The sequence below is a fragment of the Myripristis murdjan genome, chromosome 14, assembly GCF_902150065.1.
Source record: "Myripristis murdjan chromosome 14, fMyrMur1.1, whole genome shotgun sequence".
Taxonomy (NCBI): Eukaryota; Metazoa; Chordata; class Actinopteri; order Holocentriformes; family Holocentridae; genus Myripristis; species Myripristis murdjan.
The window spans coordinates 11,272,785-11,281,648 of record NC_043993.1 but is presented as its reverse complement, the minus strand read 5'-3'; the positions used below and the strand labels follow the sequence as shown (position 1 = coordinate 11,281,648).

At 44.3% G+C, this 8,864-nt stretch overlaps 1 protein-coding gene across 1 annotated transcript; it reads right to left on the bottom strand.

The window, feature by feature from the left end:
* Positions 1-630: 630 nt before the first annotated feature.
* LOC115371522 (ras and Rab interactor 2-like) lies at positions 631-7,803 on the bottom strand. The gene is made up of 6 exons (XM_030068942.1): positions 7,624-7,803; positions 3,826-4,029; positions 3,604-3,718; positions 2,837-2,909; positions 2,508-2,599; positions 631-2,058 (listed from the first exon to the last, which is right to left on the bottom strand). Exons 2-6 carry the CDS (start codon positions 4,027-4,029, stop codon positions 788-790), a joined length of 1,755 nt encoding a protein of 584 aa, XP_029924802.1. The 5' UTR covers positions 7,624-7,803; the 3' UTR covers positions 631-787.
* Positions 7,804-8,864: the final 1,061 nt, after the last annotated feature.

The window sequence follows — 8,864 nt, the reverse complement described above, 5'->3', positions numbered from 1 at the left end:
TGGAAATTTGAGGATGATAGCACAGCAACAGACACCTAAGTTGCTGTTAAAAGGTAAGAGTGATTCGTTTGTGCTCAGACTACTGAAAAATACGATTGGCTAAATAGAAAACCATTTGTTCTCGGTTTGCATGTTGTATCCATTAAACCTTTTCTCATGTTTGACGGACAGACCTTGAGCAAAACAGTTTCCTAAAGGCTCTCTGACTTTGAAATATTCAGTTAAGTTGTGGCTCACATCTTAAGTGCTGATGACAGTTGCATTGCCATTGCATGACAACATTATGAGACTAAGGCAAACTTGATGTCTAATATTGGAAATTAGATAATTATGACAAGTGAGCTGGGGAAAACCTCAAAGTTGATTTGGTCAAAAACATTTTTACATGTAGCTCAGAATAAGTACAAATTTCCAGCTTGAATGAGAACTGGTCCAAATAAACATGCAACAGCAGGCAACATCTTTACAGTTTTCCCATCAAAGACAAATTCTACACCAAACTAAATCCTGTATGCTTTTCCTATGATTCAGTGCAAACCACTGCAAACTCAAATCTGTGAAAGCGCCAGGCAAATGTTTGATGTTGCGTTGACAGTAAAAGACATACTGGCACTGCAGACAATGAAGGTAAAGTACAAAACGTTTACAACAAATTAGCATTAAAGAATGAGAAAATGTATCAATACACATTGGTAATCACTGTCAGTCACAAATTAATTCTCAGTGGAGCAGTTCAGTACAAAGTTGCATCATAACATAACAGAATATAGTCCTGTGTTGTTTGTTTCTAGCTTTGACTGGAGCTTGTTCCACTGTCCTGTAGAAGGGGTGAGGGTGGTGGGGTGTCTGCCTCCTCTTCCTCCAGACTGCTGAGGGAACTGAAACTCTGTGTTTCATTTAGCGAATGAAACACAATCTGTTGTAAAAGCAAACCCATCTTCTCCTCTGTTTCATCATCATCATTCTCCTCCTCCTCATCCTCCTCTTCTTCTTCTTCTTCACTTGCTCCCCTCTCTTCATCATCTCCCTCTTTTCTTTTCAGGTCTAGTCTCAAAGGAGTAGTAGGCGTGTGATAGGCGTCCTCAACCATTTCAGGAAAGGATGGAGACGTGAATGGAGACAGGCAGAAAGGGACTGAGGGAGAGGGAGACTGATACGGCGAGAGAGATGGGGAGACACTAGGGGAGTCGCGTGGAGAGACTGAAGGAGATACCTCGCGAAATGGGGAGAGAGATGCTTTGGAAGGCAGGGAAGGAAAGAGATAAGGAGGCAGGGAGGGTGAAAGGGAGATATTGACACTTGGGGAGGGCTGCAAATAGTCTGAGTCATCTGTGAGATTCTCTGTCAGTGTTGTGGTCGTGGCTGTTGAGGACTGAGCTGCAGGCTCCTGTAACTCTGCTCCAGTCTGGCTTTGGCCTGGATCCTTTTGAGTCTCACCCTGTTCCTCCATTTGAAGCTGGGACTGGAGAGGCTGTGACTGGGCTTGGGCCGCTTTGGGTTGCGTTGCGAACTGGAATTCGGTGTCCTGGGACATGGGATCACCTGGGTTGTGACTCTGGGACAGACCCTTGCCTGCTTGTCCCTGTGTCCGGGCCTTGGCTTTACATCTCCCTTTGGTTTTGGGCATTAGCGGTGGCGGAGGAGGCGGAGCAAGGGGTGGCGACAGTGGACTTGAGGTCTCTGTGGAGACCCGGACCTTGAAGCTGCGCGTGAACATGCGCCGTCTGTGCAGGGCGTTCTGAGACTGCAAGAAAAGGGGGTTGATGAAGCAGAGCGCGCCCAGGCCAGGGCCATAGTTCAGCTCTTTGGGACTACGTGTCCTGATTGGACAGAACTCCTGGAACAGAGTGGGATTGGGCTTTGATTGCTTGGCATCTCTGTCAGGCCCGGGTGTCGCACTGGCCTGGTTGGCTGGGTCAGACTGGGAGGCTGAATCAGGCTGCGAAACAGAACCACCCGGCTGGACTCCGGCTATGATGTCTGGCTTCTTCTCCTTATCATTGCAGGCTTTAGGAGTCTCCCGTGGGCCACGGACGTTTAGCTGGGAACTCCAGAACTCTACAAAACAACACAGATATGTTCAGCACATGTTCATTCACTTATAATATGTTCAGTTCATTACAATGAAAAATTATTTAATATTTAATTCAGGATGTAAAAATATCAGAATTTTGGAAATTGATATGAATGCCAGTGAAATTCCACAATTCTCGATACGTGATTCAATATCACGGCAAAAACTTAAATCCCATTCAGCACACAGTCCTTCATTTAATACCTTTTTATAAACATTAAAAAAAAAAAAACTAAACCCCAAACCCAAATCTCTGTCCTTTAATGGGTTAGTCAGTATTAGTACTTCTGTCCAAATGTTGGTATTGAATTGATACTATTCAATTACAATCAGCATTTTAATCCATGAATCCATTTCAAGCCAGGATTAGGTCCTACAAGGCCAGTGTAGTTCAGAGAAACAAAATCTGCTAACAGAAGATATGTTCACTCACCTATTCCCATATGTGAGATGGACTCAAGCTCTTTGTGGGATGTCGCCTTGGCAATGGCTTCAGGAAGCTCCAAAGGGAAGGGTAATACATCTCTGACGAACACACAGAAAACATCCACATCAGTTCCCGCAGATCAACACATGCTGACAGCGATCAATGTACAGTAGGTGTGAAAAGGTACTAAAGAATAGGGAGGAGAAGGGCGAAAATGAAAAGAGGCCAAGAGGCAGTAAAAAAGGAGGGCTGAAGATGGCAAAAGTAGTGGAAAAGAAGCACAAATAAAGAGGAGGTGAAGTAAAATGAGGACAAGGAGGATGACGAGTTATCACCTGCTGACACAGTAGAAGGCAATGAGTCTCGGGAGGTCTGGAAAACTGATGGCTGACGTCTCAAGAGACAAAGCTGCAGATGGAGGGAGGCCAAAGTGGAGGGATGGGGGGGACAGATGGGTAGTTAATATCAATAATTTGAATATGATCTGTGGCCTTATTTACTGGGCTGCTAAGCATATGAGTTTCATTCATTGTCACAGCCAGAAGCAACATTACAGATCACAATGAATCTCCCGTGTGCAGCCAGCTAATCAGGGTCTGGTCACTTATTACTCCCATTTTGTATCTGGTGTTTGCAATGTGCTACTACAAATCCCACCAGAGTAAAACGCACCCATTTGGTTAAGGTTTGGGTGACAGTTAGGTCAGGGTTTATATCAAGGCTGTTTTAGTGAATGGGCAACAGGCCAAACTATTTTCTGAATAATCACAGCACTTGTGGGCGTATCTTGGCTCAAACTCCAGTTGGATTCATAATAATGCGTTGGAAATCACTGGAAGGGGTAAGGTCACACCTCCAATCACTCAAATCACTCTCCAAGGTGGTCTGGGACACATGCGACGACCTATCATTTGCAGAGTAAACAGTAGTTTGTATGATTTCCAGTCAGACAGGCCTGGCAGAGTGCACCCATGCAACTAACACAGAGAAAATGTGTCTTTTTTAAAAAACTGAAACCAACATGAACTCTTGGTTACACTGAGCCACCACTATGACTACAAACGTCTGCATACATGCAAGTGTCAGGGTGAGAGGTTCTTACTGGAGTGTTCCTCCCGGATGCCAAACTGCTGAACAAAGGATGGGACGCTGTTGTCTGCCAAACGGACACACAGCACATTTCTCCGGGACGTACGAGACTTACGCACCAGGAATGTCTGCAAAGCAATACCACCAAGTTGTTACTGAGTGCCATGTGAGTGTGTGTGACAGAAAAAGAGAGGGCAAGATAGAGAGGTATAGAGCATATGTGTGTGACCCTGACCCCAGGCGGTTCCCTCTGCAGTATGTGCAGTGCGGTGGCAGGGTTAATTGATAGCTGCAGCCACACCGGAAGTGACAGTAGGAGACGGTCCAATATGCTGATGTTCCTCAGAGAGCCCTGCTTCCTTTGGTGTCCCGTAAACTTGTGCTCAGACCGCTGGGTGGGCTCCGGGAAATCATACAGAGGCTCCTCCTGCTGTGCCATCTACACACACACACACACACACGCACACACACACATACATGCGGTTATGATTTGTTGTTGCTATCACAGGGTTACACAGGGTTTTATCGTAAAGACAAGAGCCGAATCCCACGTTTCCTGGGGGTTCTGGGAGCATCCCACAACAGCTCCCTTACTCGCCTGATGATAATTTGCATTTTCTAGTGCAACAATCTTTTTTTTTTTTTTTTTGTCATTAACATTCTGGGTGGTCATTTTGGCTTATTGGTTAAAGTTAGGGTTAGACATAAGTTGGTTTATGGCTACCATTAGAGAAAGGCTGTAGAGAATAAATGTAAATATCCAAGGCTATTTCAATGAGGCCAAGTCTCAGTCTCTGACCCAGTGGGAGCTATGGTATATGGTACATGCACAATGTAACTGGAGCTGTGATGCTGGAGAGTTACAGCAGATAGTGCTGCACAGGTGCTCTCTGGGTGTGCTCCGAGGAGGGTAGCCTTGATGTTCTATGATCACATGCCATCTACTGAGCATCTATTTCCACAAGTTCAGACCAACTTTTACTGCACAAGTGTTATAATCCAATCATATGACACAATAAGACACCTTGACTTTTCTTTCATGGTACCCTCCTTGACAAAATCATGTAAACCAGCAAATAATTAAAAAAAAAAAAAAAAAAAAAAAGCGGGAGAAACTCATCTAAAAAATCTCATATCTCATTCTGACTTGCCATTCCTTTGTCAATACTCTGACTGAGACCAATCATTTCCCGTTGTTGGAGGGCTTTATACTTTACACCTCTGCAAGTGTCACTCACTCACTCCAAGCCACAGTTCCTGATGGTACACCACACAGGTCAAGCATTGACAAAATGGCAGCATCCTCAGAAAAGCAAACATAAAACCCACTTCACTTTGTGAGGGAACTTTCTCTGCAGCTGTAGGTCACATTTAGGCCCCTTGGAGCTGTTCTCCATCTTTGTACTGACACTGTAAGCATCGGCACTGATAAGACGTACTGTCTCCTTGCTCCCAAGGCCATGAGTCTGGGGCATGCCACACACAGAGAGACAAGACCAGGCAGATTAACGCCTTTCCTGAACACAGAGCTGTTGACCTCTCACATACTTAGGTATGATATCTCCTGTAAATAAGGCATGCCACTGAGCAACCCTCAGAACTGGTGTGGTACTACAAAGTGTTGGCACTTGTAGTGCCCATACTCTCTTCTGCTCAACTGACCATCAATAAAAGATCCTTTGCTTAAGACATCACAGCCACCTGAGATCTCCTTCAGTCTGAGAGTTGACCAGTATCTTGCTGTTTTCCATCACACACTTTAGAATATACCAAAACGTATCCCTGCCCAATACCCGTGAAGAACAATGGGAGTTTGGCTCGCTGCACAGTAAGCAACAGAGACTTCTCTATTACCCATGGTGGTTTAATGATTGCAAAAGACACACTGAGGTAGCAAGTCTCGAGTCAGTCATGCCCGCACTAGCAGTTTTAATTGTTAAACTAACAACGCTGGGTGCAGTAATTTAGTCTATAGAGATTAGGTCTATATAGAGCCCATAAGACAAGCTAAAACTAACAGTCAAGAAGTGGTTTACCTACAGCATATGAGAGATGATAAGAGAAGGGGGGATAGGAGGGTTAGATGTGGATTCTTAACCATTAGATCTGCCATCTAAAGCTGTGTTAGTGAACAAGTGATTTATTATTAGGAAACACTCCATAAACCTACACATGATAATTACAGTTACCCTAGATAGTATTCTCCTGGCCTCCAGCACCACCATAACGAAACTCCGAGTTATCTTTGATCAAGATATGTGCTTTAACTTCCCACATGAAACAAACTTCAAGGACTGTTTTCTGTTTGTTTTTTTTTCTTCACCTGTGTAATATTACAAAAATCAGGCACATCCTATCTCACAAAGATGCAGAGAACCTAGTCTATGCATTTACTACTTGTAGGCTGGATTACTGCAACTTCTTATTATCAGGCTGCCCCAACAAGTCTCTAAAGACTCCTGAGCTGATTCAGAATGCTGCTGCACGTGTATTGACAGGAATGAGATCATATTACTCCCATAATTGCTTCTCTATCTGCTGTATTGGGTCCCTGTAAAATCCTGAATAGATTTTAAAATCCTTCCCCTCACCCACAAAACCCTTAATGGTTAGGCTTAACTTATCTTAATGAGCTCAGAGTGCCTTACCACCCCACTAGAGCAGTGCTCTCCCTAAATGCAGGCTCACTTGGGGTTCCTCCGAAAGCACAACAGGAGGCAGAGCCGTCAGCGGTCAGGCTCTGCTCCTGTCGAACCATCTTCCACCATGGGTGTGAGAGGCAGACACCCTCTCTTTGTTTAAGAGTAGGTTTCAAACTTTCCTTTGTGATGTAGCTTATAGTTAGGGCCGGCCCAGGCTTGCCTTAAGCCAGCCCATAGTTTCTCTGCTGTAGGCCGATGCTGCCTGGGGGACTTGACATGATGCACTGAACTCTTCTCTCTCCTCTCTCCATCTTTACATATTCATATCGCATTAATGAATGTTGCTAACCCTGCATCTTCATTCTCCCATAGATTTGTGCTCTCTCCTCTCTCCTCCTTTGTCGCTCACCACAGGTATTTCTACAGAACTGCAGAGTCTGGATGACTGCAAACCACCTACTGCCCCCATGATCCTGCTGAAGATCCCCTCCTACGATTACTATTATTTTTCCAACTATTATTAGTCCTGTCATTATTAGTCCTATTATTATCAGCACCAGTATTACTGCACTGTGCTATGTTCTCTTTCCTCCTTCTCCCACTCCTCCTCTCTCCCTCACCCTGTTTCTTTCTCAACTCAACCAGTTGAGACAAATGGCCGCCCACCCAGAGCGGGTTTCTGCTTGAGGTTTTTTAATCAGGTGTGTGTGTGTGTGTGTGTGTGTGTACTTGTGTTTGTCAGTCTGTGTGTGTGTGTGTGAGTGTGTACATGCAGAGCACCCCCCCTCCACACACACACACACACACACACACACACACACACACACACACACACACACACACACACACTCCTGCGCAATAAATCGCTGGGATTCTCGCTGAGGATTGGAACAACAAGTCCCAACCTGGGGAGGCTCAGTCAGAGCTTGAGTGAAGTTATGGATTTACAGAGAACAATAAACAAGACAATCAATCAATTACATCAAATCAACAGAATACAACACTAATACCATCAAAGGAAGGCCTGTGATGTGATCTTGGAGTGGGCTATAACCTGTTTAATAAAGCCATGGCTCCTCCTCTGTGCTGAGGCTGCTCTCTGAACAGTCTGCATGTCAGCATCTGCCTGGGACGCGTTCCTCGGAGCGCATTCCGCCGCAACTTCTTGCGCATTTCCTCTTTAAAATTAGGCATAACATAACTTTGCACCACGACTTTTCTTAGTCTTAGTCCTTTATGAAAGACGTTAACTCCTACAAGACAGCCTGTTACTGCGATTTTTTTTTTTGTTTTAAGCATGGTTGTGGTTAAAAGTAGGTATACTCAGTATCTTGGTAATACGTGGATGGGCCCGGCAGAGAGGAACCGGACTAAACACCTTGCGGGCTTACCTCGTTGCCCCGATCCGTCTCTGTATTCACTGCAAATCCAGTTTATACTGACATCCTCATGGTTATTTTTATTCTTCCACCAGTTTTCCTGTAACGAAAGCCAACACTACTAATACTTCGGCCTGTCATAACTCGAGTTCCCAGATCTGATCTGGGAATCAGTTTTCCTCCCTGGCTCCTCCTCGCTCTTCCACCTGATCTCACCTGGAATGTCATAGGCCGCAGTTGAATTCACGTGCCACTTTTCACGTGCCGTATTTTTTTTTTTTTTTTTTTTTAAGAGTTCATAAACTCAGACCAATGGATGTATTGTCATATCAGATACAGATATGAGATGATTTGTAATGCCCACCCCATAGATTCACAAGGAGAAATCAGGGAAATCTTTGTTCATGTGCCACAGTTCCCTGAGGTTATTTCTTTATTTCAGTTTTGTGTAAGCGGATTACATGTAACTTACCGAACAGACTACATTGTAATATAAAATATTTAAAAACAGGTTATTCACACTAACAATATTTCATCTATAAACACTTAAAATGTCAATGCCAGTCATGTGACAGAAAGGTTGGTGTGCTGATAAGGTCAGGTAGCAGCAGCACAGAAACAGGAGGGTCACTGCTACTTGAATGAAGGGCAGAATCTGTCTGCCATGTGACCCAGGAGAAACTGGAACTGAAAGCCATTTTATGTTTTGTGGTTATTCATAAATTTAGCTGACAAGCGTATTTTGTAACAAAATGGCTTCTGCTATCGCACAGTACACCCAACAAAGTACACTTTTGCCTTTGAGAGATTTTTTTTGTTGATTTCATATTATTATCCTTGTTCTCTGGATGAATAAAAAAAAAGTTATTCTGCAAATGAGATAAAATACACAGAACATTAGAAATGGTGGTGTTTTTTTTTTCTCCGTCTTATACAAAACAAACTGAACCAAAAGCAAAATTGTGGCCCAAAAGCTGCAGCACAAACCGAACTGTGGGTTTACTGAACCATTACACCCCTAACAGACTATATTTAATTACACATTTGACCCATGCAGTTGAACTGTTGTCATGCACCACAGGAAGCAGGTTGGTGCCATCCATGCATCACTCAGTGTTCCCTTGATATGTGCTCTTCCCTTGCGCTCCCTTTTTAGGCCCGTGTCAGTTCTCAGTTTGAACCTCCTGGTGTCAGAGCACTGCTGGACCTCTCTCTCTGGCTCTTTGCTCAGTTGCACCTGGTCTGGCCTGACT

Bases quoted from the DNA above. Each gene is read 5' to 3' on its own strand.
- LOC115371522 (XM_030068942.1), bottom strand. From the start codon at position 4,029: ATGGCACAGCAGGAGGAGCCTCTGTATGATTTCCCGGAGCCCACCCAG. The intron at 3,719-3,825 runs GTCAGGGTCACA...ATTGCTTTGCAG, and splicing joins TGCAGAGGGAACCGCCTGGG to ACATTCCTGGTGCGTAAGTC. The intron at 2,059-2,507 runs GTGAGTGAACAT...GTTGTTTTGTAG, and splicing joins CATCTCACATATGGGAATAG to AGTTCTGGAGTTCCCAGCTA.